General features: G+C 39.3%; 2 protein-coding genes across 5 annotated transcripts in view; both read right to left on the reverse strand.

The window, feature by feature from the left end:
• Nucleotides 1-648: 648 nt before the first annotated feature.
• LOC122972981 (dynein axonemal heavy chain 5-like) lies at nt 649-4,507 on the reverse strand. Its single transcript, XM_044340426.1, has 5 exons — nt 4,210-4,507; nt 2,148-2,251; nt 1,383-1,571; nt 1,210-1,284; nt 649-780 (listed from the first exon to the last, which is right to left on the reverse strand). Exons 1-5 carry the CDS (start codon nt 4,451-4,453, stop codon nt 649-651), a joined length of 744 nt encoding a protein of 247 aa, XP_044196361.1. The 5' UTR covers nt 4,454-4,507.
• Nucleotides 4,508-8,723: 4,216 nt separating this feature from the next.
• The window catches only part of LOC122972224 (NACHT, LRR and PYD domains-containing protein 12-like), a 45,065-nt gene continuing 36,222 nt past the window's right edge, over nt 8,724-17,566 (reverse strand). For all 4 annotated transcript variants that reach the window (XM_044339153.1, XM_044339154.1, XM_044339155.1 and 1 more), the window contains 5 exons: nt 16,483-16,733; nt 15,663-15,776; nt 15,386-15,521; nt 12,698-12,744; nt 8,724-9,414 (listed from right to left, as the gene is read on the reverse strand). In XM_044339153.1, the coding sequence (XP_044195088.1) occupies nt 9,067-9,414; nt 12,698-12,744; nt 15,386-15,521; nt 15,663-15,776; nt 16,483-16,733 (896 nt within the window). In that variant the 3' untranslated portion in view covers nt 8,724-9,066. The remainder of the gene's footprint in view (nt 9,415-12,697; nt 12,745-15,385; nt 15,522-15,662; nt 15,777-16,482; nt 16,734-17,566) is intronic.

Raw genomic sequence — 17,566 nt, forward strand, 5'->3', positions numbered from 1 at the left:
TCCATAATGGCAGAAAACAGCAGTTCTGTTTGGTCAGGTTAATGAATTTAATTGCTTGCAAATTTAATGTGAAAGAATCAGCAGAATTGCTTTGTGCTTCCTCAAGGAGCCACCCTGATTATTGTAAGAAAAGAACTTTCGTTAGCACCTCCTACATTAGGTTTCTTTTTTTGCCAATTATACTGCAGTGATACCTGCACCGTGCTGCACATGCTCAAAGTTTGTGGAGATGTAACATATGTAATAGTCCCATTAAATGTATACAGTATTTCTCTGTTTTGAATTTATCAGTTCCTGTTCATATATTATAGAAAATATATGAGGACATATCACATTGAGCTGAGCTTTCTTCACCAACTATTTGCAGAATCCAGTGTCTCAGACCTTTGATCATGTCTACAAATCATTCTCAATGGCAGGAATATTTCCAATAACCCATGAAACCTTTAAGGAACTCAGAAAATGTATTTGCCTGTTGACATAGGTCCAAATTTAGTCCATCCTCCAAAAAAACTTCACCGACCCATAAACACTGACCTCAAGGCTGCTACAACTCATGTACAGAGTTCACACAGTAAGTTGTATCACGATTCTATAAAGCAAAGCCGTTGCTTTTGGATGCATAGTTGATCAAATATCTTCATAGTTTTACAGAGAGTCAAGCAGGAATGCACAAAAGCAAGCAAGTACCTCAGAGCTCCCTGTAGTGAGGAAGAGTTTCTTCTGAGCCACAGCTGAGGTGGACACATCCACAAAGGAGGAATGACTGGAGGACAGATTCTAGGGAGAAAGACATACAGAAGAGAGAGAAAGGTGAATAAAAAAGTAGAGACAGAGAGGAATATTGAGAAAAGGAAGAGAGAGAGATAGATCAGGAAAAGAGAGGAAATAACAGAGGAAAGAGAGAGACACAGAGATTGACATCAAAAAAAGATTTAGGGTTTATTGATAACACTTATAAAGCAGCAGAATATATCAGACTTTGTCAGGGACACAATGATAAAGTCCTGAACTTATTTCCATTGTTGCCCCTGATGTTCTCACAGTCCATCATATTTTTAACAAGCTGGAGGCTGGCATCCATTGTCTGACATAAAAATAATGTTACAAAATAAGCATAAAGAGAAAAAGAACAGAGTGACAGAAAAAGGAAAGAAAAGGTAAAATTGTACATAGAAGTTAATAAATCAATAAAGAGAGAAAAGTTACCTGCTTCATGTTCTGATAGAAGAAAATCAGCTTCTTGGATCCGTTTGCAGCAAAGAAATCATCAATCAGACTGAACTGGAGGGATCAGACACGATTAACAAAGATTATCTGACAGCGAGAAAAGCTCATTTCTGTGAGTTTGTAGTTTTAGATCCAGAGTGTGATGCTGCCACCTTATCATCAGAGATGAGAGCCTCCTCCACCTCCGGCTCCCCCAGGGTCCCGGCGTCCACCAACCTACTGATCAGGTATTTGTGTCGGGCATCCAGCGTCGCTCGCCTCTCCTCCTTCAAGGCTCTCGCCTGCTTCGCTATCTCTCTCCTCGCCTCATTGGACAGCAGCACTGTCCTTTTACCAGACACCTGGAGAAAGATTAGATACTGAAAATACTATCACCACTTTGTCAATCGCTGGAACAAGAAGTCATGTTGATTTAATTAAATAACTGAAGCAGAAATAAATACATAAACAACTGTAACAGGCAGGATTAAAGCAGTTTCATAGTGATATTGATACTGAAAAGGACTCAGGAATAGTCCACAGGTTTATCAAGACAGTAAAAAACATTACTTCTTCCTTGTCAAGACCGGCTGCCTACATAACCCACAATGCAACTTAACCGCAGACAGTTCAGTCAGAGATTGTGGTGTGTTATGCTAGTAGCAGCTAATGTAGCCTGGAGCTGCTAGCCTCCAGCAGAGATGAGGAACTAATCTCGCTTCTTTCTAACACCACATCCCCAGATTATTTTACTTTTCAAACTTGTACTCCTTAGCCCCAACTAACGCTGACTCAAGTGACATCATCAGTGACATCACTTGAGGCAATTTATCAGACAGCACTCACATAGCTCTCTCTGGAGACACAAAAGGCTTTATACTATTTTTTACATAGAGAACACCTGAAAACACATCCTACCATCATTACTGTTTACTCACTGAGGTGCCAGTGGTCGGGGACGGAGCAGCTGCTGGAGAAGAAATGTGATTGGTGGCTCTCAGGTTCTGGCCTCCTATTCGCCGGTGTCCTCTGCCAGTCGCATCTGGGGTTCAGAGGAGAAAACAGTGAAAGGGTACAAAGAAACAAAATTCTCCCAAAGACAGGAAATACCTGAAAAAGAGCCCAATCACATGGTCACATCGTTCTGTTTTCATTATTTTGTTATCTTTTATTTTTTTGCCATTGCGAGGCTAATGTCATTCTGCTGAACTTGGGTTGCACGTTTCAGTCCTTTTGTGAGCTGTGAAGTGCTGTGAAACCAAAAAACGCACTGGTACAAGGAAGGAAGAGCATCACAATCCAAATCAAAAGAGAAACATCTGAGCCCTGCCCCGTTGCTGCCTCTGAAGAAATGCAAAGTGTGCTCTGAAGACAGACACAAGTCTCAACGACAGCATTATTTCACATTCAGCAGAAGAAAAAAACAAGACAAACTGTCTTGTTTGAAAGATGTTCAGTGTCATGAAATGGTGTAGGTGCATTAGGCAAGGCAAGTTCATTTGTATAGCACAACAACAAGGCAATTCAAAGTGATTTACACAAAACATTAGAGGCATTAAGACAAAATGCTAAAGAAACATTATAAAAAGACATTCAAATACAATGAAAGAGTTATTTAAGAATTAAAAGAATAGAAAATGAAAATAAAATAACTCAGACAATGACAACTGATAACTTAGTTGTAAGACTTACTCACAGTATAAGGGGCAAAATTGGGAATTGTAATACAAGTAGTGATAAAAGTAGAAGTTAATTAAGATTTAGCAGTTACAAATATTACTGCTACTCTTAGCATTCATATTAGATTCATACTTTTGGAGTATAAGTTTATTAGTAACTATTGGCAGTAGTAGTAGTTTTATTTGCAGTAAAGCGAAGGCACACAAGACAAGGTCCAGCTACTCTCAGATCACTTTTCACAGATTTTTCCATTGATCGTGATGGCTGCACAATCTCTCAGAGCCACAGAGTTAACAATCTGGGAATAGTATTTTATCCCTCTCTTATATTCAAGCCACACATCAAGTTCATAACACGAACTGCCTTCTTTCAATGTTGTAACTTAGCCAAAATACTTCCCATTTTATCAAACTCAGATGCTGAATTCCCTGTGTATGTCTTCATAACATCAAGAATCGATCACTGTGATGCACTTTTTCTGGCCTGCCTAAGACAGCAACAAAATGTCCCCAAATGGTCCAAAACACAGCTGCAAGAGTCCTTACAAAATCAAAGAAGTTGGATCATATAACAGCCATTCTGATGTATTTGCATTGGCTACCAATATCAAAATCCTCCTTCTTACTTATAAGGCTTTAAATGGATCATATATCCTGAGCTTTATTACTCTGTATACTCCATTATGTCCTTATGTTCTCTTGATGCTGATGCTTCACTGTTCCTCAATTTAACAAAAAATCTTCTGGTGGCAGAACCTTTGCCCATTGAGCTCTCCTAGTTTGGCATAAACTACCGCTGCACATTCAGGAGGAAAGCTATGCGCAGACTTTCAAATCCAGGCTGAAAACACATCTTTTCTCTCCTCATTTCACCAGCTGGGAAGTCAAATCACTAACTGTTTTCCTCTTTGACAAGTAGTTACCCCAACTCTGTTCTGGTGATATGATCTCTATTTTTAAATTCCTAACCTCAACCATGTTTTTATGTTAACATTATTACCTGTGTTTGTACTTTTGCTTGTGAAATCATGTTGTTTTTTAACTTATAAAGTGTACAGAGGGTCTTTAGGTGATTAGATGATAAACTGAAGGTAAAGTTTAATTGGTAGCTTAAACAAATTTGTACAGTACTAATAGTAACTGTACCAGGAAGTAGTATTGTTAAATATTAGTATGTATTAGCATCAGCAGCCTATAATTAGTTGTTATTTTTTATCTTGAGTGTTACAATAGAGTCAGTAGCACTAGTTTTGGTATTAACATCAGTATTTGTTTTAAATTGACTATCGTTTCAGTTAATGGATCAGTGTGTCATCTGTACCTCTGCGGAGGTGAAGTAGAGGAGGTCTGGGTTTGGCCTCCTCCGCGTCTTCCTCTGCCCCAAGGACGTCCTGGCTCTTCAGCCCAGGATCAAGGCTCTGTTCTGGGGCAGACTGGACTCCCTGCCCCCCTGCCTGCAGCTCCGTGTCCGAGAAAGGAGCACAGCTCTTCAGCCCAGGATCAGAGCTGCCAGCTGGAGGAATAACAGGTACCTGTTCCCTCTGTGAAACCTCTGGATCTGCCATCTGAGAGTCAAGACATATTCAGTTTAAAAGTTTTCAGCATCCACTGAATAAAATGTTGACAGAACCTTTTATTTTTAAAATTCATATACTCAGAAGTCATCATGCTTCAGCACCACATGTTCACTGACTTACTGTATAATGAGTTACATCTACCTGATAAAGAGACAGGATTCATTTTGATGCCGAGTCACCTCACAAAGCCAGACCATGTCTTTTATTTCTTGTATTTAGAACTGTTCTTTACCCTTTACTAATCTTTCATTGTTGTCTCATTCAATGAACTCTTTTAGAGTAGATTTTAGAAAATCTTTTTCTTTCTAATCTTTTTTAAAATCTTTTATTATTACATACTAATTTACATTTATTTACATTTTACAATTCAACTTGTTTTTACTTGTATCTTGGTGTGCATTAGTCTCCGAATCCATATTTACCATCCTATGTGTTTTTCAGTCACGTGTAAAGCATTTTGAATTGCATTCGGCTTGTATGAAAGGTGCTTTATAAATAAAGATGGATTGATTGACACTAACACAGCAGTTCCACTGGGGAGTGAAATTCATCACACTGCACCTTAAATTCTGAAACTGAAATTCTTTTAATAGGACACAAAGCTGCAAGAGAAACTTCAATCAATGCTTGGTGGCCTTACCAAACAGATTAAAACACAAGTCACAAAATTCTCATTTTAACAAGGTCATGAAAACACCCTTTTTTCATCTCAGAAATATTGCCAAAGTCAAACCTTTTTAAACTCAGAGAGATGCTAAAATGCTCATTAACACTTTTATTACTAGCCATTTAGACTACTGTAATTCCCTTTTTACTGGATTACCTAAAAAGTCTATAAGAAAACTATAGCTAGTTCAGAATTAGTCTAAACTAAAACAAAGAAAATGGATCACATCACCCCACCGCTTAAGACACTACACTGGCTACCTGTATCTTTCAGAATTGATTAAGTCCTTAGTTAAGTTTTAAAGTTCTTTTACTTGTTTATAAAACTTTAAATAACCTTGCTCCTCCCTACATCAGAGATTTTCTTTCATTTTAATTTTTTAATCATTGGTTTTTATATCATTTCATCCCTGGTGTTTATTTGATTGACTTTTATTCTATTTTTGAAACATCACTGTTTTATTGTTGTAATTTTAAGTCTTGCAAAACTTTATTTATTGTTGTCTATTTTGTTTTTATTCATTTTTGTTTGTCTGTGTTGTTTTAATCCTGCTATGTGAAGAACTTTGTGCTGTATGTTTGTATGACAGGTGCTTATTAATAAAGTTGAGTTGAATCAGTCAGATTTTGGATCACTGTCTCAACATTTGATGAGACCAGACACAAACTCTGCCAACACTGAATTTAAATCATCATATTAATCAAACTGAACTACCTGAGTGCCCTTGAGCCACAGAGAGAAGCTTTACAAGCTGCAAAAAAGGACAAGACTGGTGACTGACCTGAGGATGAGCCACTGCTGCTCCGAAACACTGAAGTAAACCGGCGGGTCAGAGGCAGAGGCAGAGAGAGAGAGACTGAGACGATTAGAGAGAGAGAGAGCTGCAGTGAAATCAGGAAGTAAATCAAAATTGGCTCTGTAAAGGAAAAGTTTGACTGTTTCCATGGTAACCCTGGCTGGGAGGTTTGTGTATTAGTGACTCGGCAACTAAACACACAACAAAGCAGCGTCCTTTGTGGAAAATAAACCGGGAGGAAAGACGGGGACAGAGAGACAGTGTGAGTGTTGAACGACTCAACCTGTTGTTCTGCTTCATTTTATAAAGGCTGTGACGTGACATGACATTACGTGCTGCTTTTACCCAAAGTCACTTACAATAAGGCCATTCAAACACAACAGGAGCTGGAACTAAACCTAAAAGAATCTAACTTTCCCAAACTGAACTTTTACTCTTTCTTGTTCTTGTAAAACCATCATCTAAGTCTTTGTGTTTTAATTCTATAACATTTTTAATGAATATTAAAAATATAGATCCTGTATGTTTTACTGTTTTACTCTGTAATATAAATAATTAATGATTTTTTTTAAAAAAACAATATCTTACAGGTCTTTTTTTACTCAAAGAAAGTCCAGATATATGTTAAACGGATGGTAAAACTGAGGGAATGAGGGTTGCTGGGATTTTAAAACCCCATCAATAACCCAAATTGCCCCAGGTTGAACTTGACACTTTTTACACAGGTTTTTGAGAAAGATGACAAGTCTGTAGGTGAAAATGGGTTGATATTGAGTTTGTGTGTCAAATTTTCCACCACTGACCAGAAAACCTGAAAACTAATTATTATTTTCCATCTCAGACTTAAAATGAAACTGTTGAAAGGAGACTTGTAGGTTTTCTGCTCAGCAGCTGGATGCTGTTGGTGGTTTTGTTATGAGGAGAGCTGTTAATAATGTACATGGAGCAAGAGGAAGAACATTTATTTCTTCAGTTGTTCTCAGTATCGATGGTTTCTTTGTATCTTGAGATCTTTTGGATTCAAACCTGCACTGATTGCAATCGAAAGTTCTCATCATCAGTTGAAAATAAGAAACAGCCACAGTGGTGATGATTTGGGACATAAATGTGATTTATTAACCCTGAAAGCTCCAACATTACACATATTCAGTAATCTTACAGGCACATATGTTTCAGTATTCAATGAGTCAAAGCAGGATACATTTTCAATCTTACACGTTTAATTTTAGGAACAGAGCAAAGGGTTGACCTCTAAATGAAACCATTTTTTAAAAAAGAGGCAGAATAACAACCATTAGAGCAGAATAGAAGCAACTGGAGTTAATAAATGGATGAAAGCACAGAATATTTGTTCGTCCTATTATTTAAACACCAGCTTTAATAAGAGAATTAATGTTTCATATTGATTGTTACTCTTTCAAATTCACCAAAAGTCTTGATTTCATAGCCTGAACTCTGGTGCAGCACAGTGTTGTGAGTTTTAAGATTCTTACAAAATGTTGTTAAACAATAAAGAAACACCTGAGAACTGAAGATGTTGGTGTGAGACTTTCTGCTACTGTAAGTTCAGCTTTTTTGACAGCAATGGATCCACCTCACAGAGAGCAGCGATCAGAACTGAACTGGCTTCTCTTCCTTTTCTTCGCACCATGTCGATCACCTGTCGTGCTTTATCTACTCTGTTCAGTGTTCCGGCAAACTCCATTTCACTATAATTTATGACCCCACGCTGCAGGAGTTTATCCAGCAGCTCGTGTAGAACAGGTTTAGACACTCCCTCAATAAACTGTCTCCGAACAGACATCAGCTTCTCGTCTGCGGGGACACTCGGAGTCTCTGCCGGACCAGGACCTGGAAGATGAAGAAGTACCTGTGTTCAATAACCAGCTGTCACTTTTAACAGAGAGCTCTATAAATGCCAAAAAACACTCATCCCGGTCTAAGGCGACATCTTCAAATGTCCCAAAGATATTTAGTTTACAATGACAGAAAAAACAGAGAAGCAGAAAATCTGAGCCATTAGAGAAGCAGCAACTAGGTAATGTTCAGCTTTTTTTATTGAAAAATTTCTTAAATCAAAAAATCTCAAGTTAGTTTTGATGAATTTTCTGTCCATCAACTCATTCATTAATTGACTGGTGGTTTCAGCTCTACGTTATGTGATGTTTAAACTTGTGTGTGGGGTGTAAAAAGATTAATTAGCTGCATGAAGCCACTGTCCCTGACAACTTTATGTTTTATTCAATATTAATTTTTAGTCTTTCAATAAATCTGCTGTTTTTCTGATTTCTCCCTGATGCTGCAGCTTCTTTGTTCATCAGTGATGTTTCTCTCCATCTAGTCGCTGAAACAAGGAATAACACTCTGACCTGCTGACAGTCTGTCCTTTGTTTTTAATCCTGTTGCACATTTTTTAAACTTTTAACCTTCTTCCTCTCCTCCTCCTCTACTCATTTGACATCAGACCACATCATCTTCTGTTTGCAGAATTAATTCATGTGAATTTGTCTCAGATGTTCAGAGCAGCTCTGAAGAACATCAGCAGTCCTTATGTTACTTTGTGATTTAGTCACTTAAATATCTCAACTATTAAGTGGATTGTCTTAGCAGATAACTCTTACTGACTTTAGTGATCATCAACCTTTCCTCTAGCGCCACCATCAGGTTTGTGATTCAGACTGGGGCCTAGCAGTATGCTACAAAAATATGTTTTAATGCTTGGGGACAATTCACAATTTGAATTGATTTTTTATAGATACATTAAAATGATGTTTTTTCAAAATGATGCAAGACTGGAACAAGATTGAAACATTTTTTTTAGGACTTTGTCTGCAAGACAGTTGAGCAAGAATAACAAAAACCTGCACCTCCTGTTTCACTAAGTCACTCCACCCTGTCCCAAAAACTGCTTCAGTAAAGTCTGGATTTTCAACAAAGCTGCAACATGCAAACTCAGTGGGACTCACAAATGACCTGCAATTCACGAGCAAATATTATTGGTGAAATGTGACTTTGCCGACATGAAACTGTAACACAGGTCTCAGTAATGACAATCATTACATCTAAAATCATGAAACATATCAAGTCCTCCGTCAGACAGATCTGCTGTCTGCATGCAGGCTAAAACACGTCAAACTGTTATGATGTGATATCAAAGCATTTCTCTGACTGATGTGATGTCATGTTTGTCTCTTCCTGTGACTGACCTTCTGCTCCTGAGCTGATGTTTGGCAGCTTCCCCACAAGATCATTCCTGTTGATCCTCTTTAAAACGCTCTTCATCACTTTCACAGCTCCAGCAAAGCCATATTTCTGCACCATCAGATCCACCATATCCTGCCTCTCTGCCTTCTCCAGCTGGCTCGCTTTGATGGGTTCAATGTCGCCAACCTTTTCATCCTTCAGGAACCACTTGAAGTTCTTGAATTCATCATCTTCCAAATCCTTCAGAATGTTGAGGAGGTCCATCTCCGTCATCTTGGCTCTCTAGTAAAATCAGAGAACACTGATAAGAGAATAGTCGTGTTTCTGTCTGCCAGTACAAACTCATTCTTTCTACTGGATCTGACTGGTTTGACAACAATCCCAGTTTGTCTGCAGTCGTGTAAGTGTCAGAGAAACTCAAGAGGATCTTCAGTAAAAACCATCACAAGTCTACTCAGTAGCTGTTCTGGAGCTTTCTATTGTGTCACACTGTCTTCCTTGGCAGATGCAGTTTGCACAGTTGTCATGTCAGTAGATTATAAATTAATAATAAAAGTGATACAATAGTTGACAAAATAACAGATTCATTTAGACTACGTCCACATTAATAAACAATCTCTGTCCACACATATGTTTTAGCACTGTCTAAGAAATAAACTCTGTCCATACTAACATGCCTGAAAACACAAATCACATGACCATTCACGTACACTGGGCATGCACGTGCCAGTGTAAACATTGATAGAAAAGCAGGAAAGTTAGTAAATTAGTCTGCATTGATCTATAAATGGATGTGAGTGATTCTTACTGTATCTGCTGTCCACAGCTGCTTTATACTGTATAAGAAGCTTCTCCTTCAGTTCATTAAATCCCTGCAGCCATCTGAAGGCAACAGGACTGATAACTTTAACTTTTTAACTTTTAACTGTGATTGGCACAGCTGTCTCAGAGTTATGAGGGCAGTGATGTGAAATACTCATTAATCACCACCGCTGATCTATTCACATTCACACATTCACTGCAAACACATGAACCAAATTTGAGCATAGAGACGTCCACACAGTCCGTGCACCTGAGACCTATCACGCTGCACTTGGCATTTATTATTCAAATTTGAGGGTGCAAAATATTAAACTGAGGGTGCAATTGGGGCTGTGCGATTAATCAATTTTTATTTTCAATTACGATTTTGGCTCCCACCGATTATGAAAACAAGATAACAGAGATAAAACAATGATTGTTTCTTATTGTTATTTCGTAATGATGCTGTCGCTTTGTCTTGTGTTGCAAATCTAGCAAACCTTTTTCCTTTACAGCGGTGCGCTTTTGCTCCTCACTTCCCTTCTTTGGTTTTATTTCTTCGCCCACTGTAGCGAGTGTATCTGCCTGTAGTGAAACCAGGGCTAACCGGTGCTTCCTCTGCAGGCTCCACTTCACTTAGCTGACCTGCTGCTTCTTCCTCCTTTAACCTGAATAACAAACCGGGGCTCCCTGGGAGGCTAGCGGAGGCTAACTGGCTGTGATTCGCTCTGGTCATGCTGCGGCTAATGCTCCGCCAGCCTCCAAGCTAGTCCCAGCTCTCCATTTGGATCCAACCGGAGCACCGAGCCCCGGTTTGTTATTCAGGTTAAAGTGGGAAGACGCAGCAGGTCTGTTGGGCAGCTGAGTGAAGTGGAGCCTGCGGAGGAAACACCGGGACCGTCAGGATGTGTTAGTCCGTGGAAGTGCTGGTGTTCAGCTGCACAGATAGGAAATCCCTCGGCTGACAGGATGTACCACTCTGTTTGAAAAATCTTTTTCTTCTCCTTTTTGGTTTATAACAGTGGTCAGCAACCAGCGTATGAGGTGCATTACCGCCACCCTCTGCTTCTGACTGTGGACCAAAGATTAAATCCTACATATTAATCCTGTCTGTCTAATAAAGTAAGTAGTCTGACTGCTCTGATGGAAGTTCCAGACTGTGAATCTACCATGGTTTGACATTTACTGTAAATCCACCATTCACATGGAAGTAAGAAGCAGCCATCCTGTTCAAACATGTTGGAAAACAGAGGGATATTTGATTTTTAGGGAACAAGAATGCAGTCAGGTGTGAGGAGCAAAAATGATCTAAAAAAATCTGTCCATATTTATTAGCATCTTAGATTCTCTACTAATAATCAGGCTGAAAGTTAAACCTGAACTAAAGAGTTGAAACCAACTAGTTTGTCTGACATCTAAAGTCAAAAGTGTTTATAGTCGTCCTGAATGTCCACACAGTCTCTCGGTAGTTCACGTTAAATGTGACAGATTTATGTGAATAATGACAAAAGAGTTTGAGAGAGAAGTTCAACCCCGCCTCCTTTCACACCTACACACAGCTGACCAATCAGTGCGTAAAGTGAGTGTCAGATTGTCTGTTTCAGAAAAGTCACACAGTTCGACCAATTCTGGTGTTCGAAAGGCCCGCAGGGAGTTTCTGCTGCTGTTAAAGGATTCGACAAACACTTTGTTTAAAGAATATTGACGCCTCTAGTGTCTGATCAGAGCAGAAAATGCTACAGTATACATCTCCAAAAACTCTTCAGGTGCTGACCCAAACAGGAGATATCATAGCAAAAAGTAGATTCTGCACAATTCATTCCTCACATAATGTTTTTTTTATCAACTGTGCACTTATGCTAACTAGGCATCAGCGTTTTGCTGTTAACAGTTTGAGTCAGGAGGTTTATCTGTGAGACATAAGACCAGTCAGACTGGAGCCTTTACTGAAGCAGCTAGTCCCACTGAGATAAACATGTTGCGTTAATTTGGTTTCCCCTTACCTTAACTTGAACTCAACCTTAATCCCAACCCCTACCTGTCATCTCTGCAACCAAAACATAAACTGGGACATGAGAGAGAAGGGCTACTAAGAACACTATCTGAGGGCAGAACTCAGCACAAGAACTGGTCAAGTCTCAAGTAAGCTGCTGGACCGTCTGACAGGGAAGGGAACAAGTTTAGCCTCAAGAAATGGTTTTGTTTTGTTTCATTTTTTGAGTAGTTATGTCCAGATGTTTGAAGGTGATTCTTGGGTTTGTTATTTTTTTTCTTTAAATAGATGTTGGCTCTCTGGTTGCTGGTGTGTTTTTGAAGATTTATCTCTAAAATGTTTTTCAGTATAAAGCTGCATCAACTGGTTAAGGTATGAAACCAGACTGCAGTTTTCTCTATCACCACCAGATGTCACCAAACAGCAGTTAACAGATTTCTGCTGCCAGCTTCACTTTGGTTCATGCTGACACACACTGAGTGTTATGTTTAAACTGAGACCAAGTTCAGGAATAATGAACACTGTGCTGCTTTCGGGCGACTGTCAGAAATATCAGTGCTGCAGGCTGACCTCAGTCAAGTTTTGTTTCAATTCACACTTTCTAGAGGTTTTATCTTCTTTCTGTTACCAACAATTCTTTATCTATTAAACTATGAGAAGAGTCTGGTATTAATCTGGTGTTTTGTTGGTGATAAAAAGAACTTTAGAGAGGTAACTTTATACATGCACGCTGGATGCTGCTTTTTAATGTCAACTTCCAAGACCATTTACCTTTGCTGGGACAATGTCCCCTGCTGAGAGATTCTTCTTTTTTTGACCTGGAAGATAACCAGAGAAAAGACTGTTATTTAATAACCCAACAGTCGCTTAAACAGAGACCTTTTAGAAATGACCAACATTTAAACAAGATCTCCATGTGGCAGGAGACAGGGAGGAGCTGTCCAGCAAGCCAGCAATTCAGAAACAACTTCTTTCAGCTTCTACAAAAAATCAATACAAAAAGCTTCTGTCTGGAGCAACAGTCTGTATCTATTCCCTCTGTGTTTGGGCGTATTAACCACCTGTATGCCTATAACTCTGAGATGGCTAACATCATGCTCCCGTTCATTAAAATGCAGAGCGACACTGCCACTTACATGGAAACATAAACGGACACAGAGATAACTATCAGTTTCTCTAAAAGATAATTAATCTGTGATGTTTGAGAAACCATTGTCGTTTATGTTTGGCCTCAAACCATGAGGTCACACAGAGAAGGCCTACATGTAACCTGTGAGGCTTGACCACGAGGTGCTTTTTCTTTTGTTTCCCCCGAGACAAAGGAATAGCACCAAAATGCTGCTTACAGACAATGGGAGTCCATTGCAAACTCCATTTCCAAGGATGCTTTGCGATTTTCACACCTCAGCAGGGAACAGTCAACATACAGTCCCTCATTGGCGGAGACGCTCCTGCACAGTGGAGTGTCCTGATGACGCAGCCATGACATCACCGCCCCTTTAAAAACTGAACGTGCCCTGAAGCACACACCTTTTCCATGTCACTGAGCTAGGGGTAACCTCTGTTCCTCTGTGAGTCAGCTTGACTAAAGGGGGTACCCCATGCACATGTTTTCCCCTCATCGAAGACTCCCCCCGCCAGACGAGACGAGACGAGACTTCGCCCGTGTTCACCCGAACACATTCCTGGATCTGAGAGAGACCGCTGCTGCAACCAGCGTCCTCAAATTCCCTCGAAAAGGAAGAAACAAAGTTTCTTCAGGAAGACGTGGAACTGCTCTGCCCCGCTCCTCTTCACCGAGTCGACTCTGCTGTTCTCTCCGCCAGTTTTATTGCTATTGTTTTGTTGTGTTGTTGACGGACCGCCGAGTCCATTTTCTCTGCTTTACTCTGAGGAGTATTTTAAGTTTGCTGCCTGTTAGTTTTGTTCACCACGCTAGACTGTTTTGTGTTTGTCCCGCTCAGGACTACTGCTGTGTTTGTGCCACTGTGAGGGAGAAAGTAAGTGGCTTTGTCGATCAGAAACCAGACAACGTGTGTTACAGACTGCCGTCCATACACACGCTGTCTGTGGACAAAGGAACTGCTTCTCTTCCTCTCACGATCGCTTTCTTTCCTTCTTCTCCCTCTCTTGCGACTAACACACACACATACACGCGCGCGCATACATACACACACCGACATCTTTTTGCACATCTGATGGTCAGATAACGTCGGACAAAGCTTTGCTTTGTCTTCCCTTATCCGCCATCAGACACGTGTGTTTTTCACAGAATTGGGTGAGTGCAAGACGCCGACCACCAGGCGGCGCCATCTTGCTTTTGTCTAACCAAGACACCGCCGTACTTCCGCCATTCGGGTCTTGTGTGACATGACTTCCTCCCATAGTCACGTCTGCGTCGCAGACCGACGACGTCATCATGTCAGGCCAAGTCGCCATCTTGGCACACACACACACACACACACACACATACACACACACACATGCATTCCCCTGTGCTCAACCTGTACATGGCTGTTGTGTTTTGTTTAGTAGAATTAGATTTTAGAATAGTTGTTTATTGAATGAAGCATTTGTTAACTTTGTTAATTCTGCTAAGTTTAATAAACACTGTTATATCTTTAAAGAGAAGTTCTTTTGTCATCTTTGTGTCTAACATATTGTTAAAAGTTGCTGATTGAGGGAGTCAGAGCTCGAATTCACCCTTCTTTGTTCATCCTTGAATGTTGATATCTCTCAGATATTAACATTCTAGGTGAGCTCCCATTTATGAGACTACCTTGTTTGGTTATTGGTCCCGGTTTCCAGGTGGTGCCCTGTATTTGTTAATACATATTAATAATTCTATTAATTTTATAATTAATTAATTATCACTGATAATTGTTAATTATTGTTAATAACCAACTGTGCTCCCCACAGATCCAACAGTTGGTGCCCGAATTATTGATTAAGGTTAACAATATCTTCATTTCATAATTATCTATGATAATTATGAATTATTGCTAATAACCAAATGCACTACTGCCCGTCCCAACATTTATAACATACCTTTTTTCTGAAATGTATTTCAAGCATCCTTAAACACTATTCTAACCATCTGGATGAAAACATTGAATCCACTAAATGATAAAGATTTTCCCAAATTTCAACTAATTTTCTTATCAAGATAGCCGGCGGGCGGCCATCTTTGTTTTGATATAGAAAGGAAATGGGATAAATTCTTTTCCATCATTCAGCTGACCAAATATTTTTTCATCCAGATAGATGTATCTAAAATAAATCTTTTTGCTTTCTTAAATACAACCCCTCAGAGTTCTGTAACATTGTCTGAAGGCTGCATGACAAATCCAGAAGTGGATCTTTGATTCATTATTGGAGCAATAATGTCTTGTGGATTGTAAGTGGGGTCTAAACTATGAGATGAGGTGAAGTGCTGCTGCAGCGGGGTGAAAGCTTTACCTGTCAGAACACGTTTCCACACTTGTGTCCCCTCTTGGTCTTGGACCATCAAAGTCACTTTCTCTTGGTTTGTAGTGAGGGAAACCTCAAATGTTGGATTGAACTTTGGTCCATACTGTGTGCGAAATGGTGCATACTGAAAACCAGAAACAAAGTGTCATTTTCATCCTTGTTGTAAATTTTTTTATCAAGTACTCTGATCGCGAATCAACTTTCCAAAATTGTACATATAATAATTTAGTTTGTAACCATTAGAAGTGTATCAGAGCTGACTCACCTCAGGCTGTATTGTAGCCTTAGGTTCACAGTGAACCCTGTAACTTTGACCACTTCTGAGATGACAGTTGGAAGAGCTCTTGATGTTCTTAGCTTCTCCTTGTTGGGCGGCAACCTTCAATGACGTATTTATATTGGCGTTTATTCTCAGATAGATAGACAATGACTTATCTGCACTATTCATATTCTGTTATTGTACATGCTGGACATCTATAGATGAATCTAGATGAGTTGTAGGTTGATGTAAACAAGCCTCCATCACTGTGGTGGCAGTGTGTAACACTGTAATGTTTGTAATTGATCTCTCTTTTTATTTGTCCAGGAGATCCTGTAGAAGCAGTTTTATGTTGAAAATATAGATAGTTACATGTTGTTAATTATAATGAGAAAGTTTCTTGTAAAAATGAGAAAATATCTCATAACATGAAAAATATGTTGTTAAAACAAGAAATTTATGACAAGAAACTGAGCAAAAGTTTTTGTCATGGTGTCTCCAACATGCAGCCATATGGAATACCTAGATATTTCATTTTATATTAATTTAGCCGACTATTCAATATTCACGCCATCTGGTGCTGGTATCATGAGTGACACTATGGCACACAATAATGCACTCTAGAAAACCCACCACCGCCCAAACAAAAGAAAAAGAAAAAAAAAGAAAGAGCAATCTGAAGATTTCCAGTTCAGACTGGACAATAATATTCTTACCACGGCTTGAGAAGGGTTGTTAACAGGTATAGAGGAGTGAGGCATAATTGATTGTGGTTTAAAACATGAGTTCAGGCTGATGATAAACACATTAAGACAAATAGTTTTACCTCATCCAGAGGAATGTTGTCCTGCAGCAGAAATACATTGAGTATTCGATGAGGTTGGAGGGACAACAGAACCTGGCCTCTAATTGGTAGTGTGATGTGAAACCTCTTCACGAGATCCCAGACCAGGCCAAAGGCAGAGAGGTGAGGGATGTTCACAACCACATGAGTGTCTGTAATCTCCAGTGGCTCCAGGATGTTCATTCCATCATCAGTGATGTGGACGACAGACAGCAGACCTTCAGGGAGCGGAGCTGTGAAAACACAGATTTATTTCACTAACAACAACCTTATTATAATGTTAGTGCTCATTTAATTTAATTTTCTAGGACTTTTGTCTGGTCTGGTCAATGAAAAATGAAACAGTTTCCCAGGTTAGGAAACTGTAACATCTGTCATTGTTAGTGGGTGGGAAGCCAATGAAGGATTGTGACTCCTTTTGGTCAGTCGGGGCTTCTGTGAGGAGTGGGGGAGGTGTGAAGGAGATAAAAAGTATATTCATTTTAGAAGAAAAGGAAAATCTAAGGAATAAAGGTAAATAAAGGTTTTTAGTATTTTCATGATTCCTAGATGATAAATCCTGATGACATATGTCCTCTTATTACAAAATCACAAACATCAAAATTTAATGGGCAGTCTGAACAGGAGCAGGCATGAATTGAACAGGAGAAGATGATAATCTGGTTGCTCTGTTTCCCTTTACCACCACAACTCTATACCTGGACAAATTCTGTGGAAAAGAATTTTTTTTTATCTCCATTTCTGTCCCAACACATCATGCTATGGACCAATGATAAGTCAAATCATGTCAAGTCACTTTTATTTATATAGCACATTAAAAAACAACAGGAGTTGACCCAAAATGCTTTCCAGTTGAGGCAGATGGATTATCATCTGCCACAAAACATGAGTAAAGGAATAATACACACAAGGTAACAATACATAATAAAATACAATAATGCATATAATAAATAAAAGTATTATATTAATCAAGTGACAATCTGTGGGGCTGAAAAATGAGGCCAATGCAGAGCTGCCAAAAACTGCAGTTCCTCGAATGAGGATGGCTCCAAAAGTGAGTGACTCC

This window comes from Thunnus albacares, chromosome 21 (genome assembly GCF_914725855.1).
Source record: "Thunnus albacares chromosome 21, fThuAlb1.1, whole genome shotgun sequence".
NCBI classification, from domain to species: Eukaryota; Metazoa; Chordata; class Actinopteri; order Scombriformes; family Scombridae; genus Thunnus; species Thunnus albacares.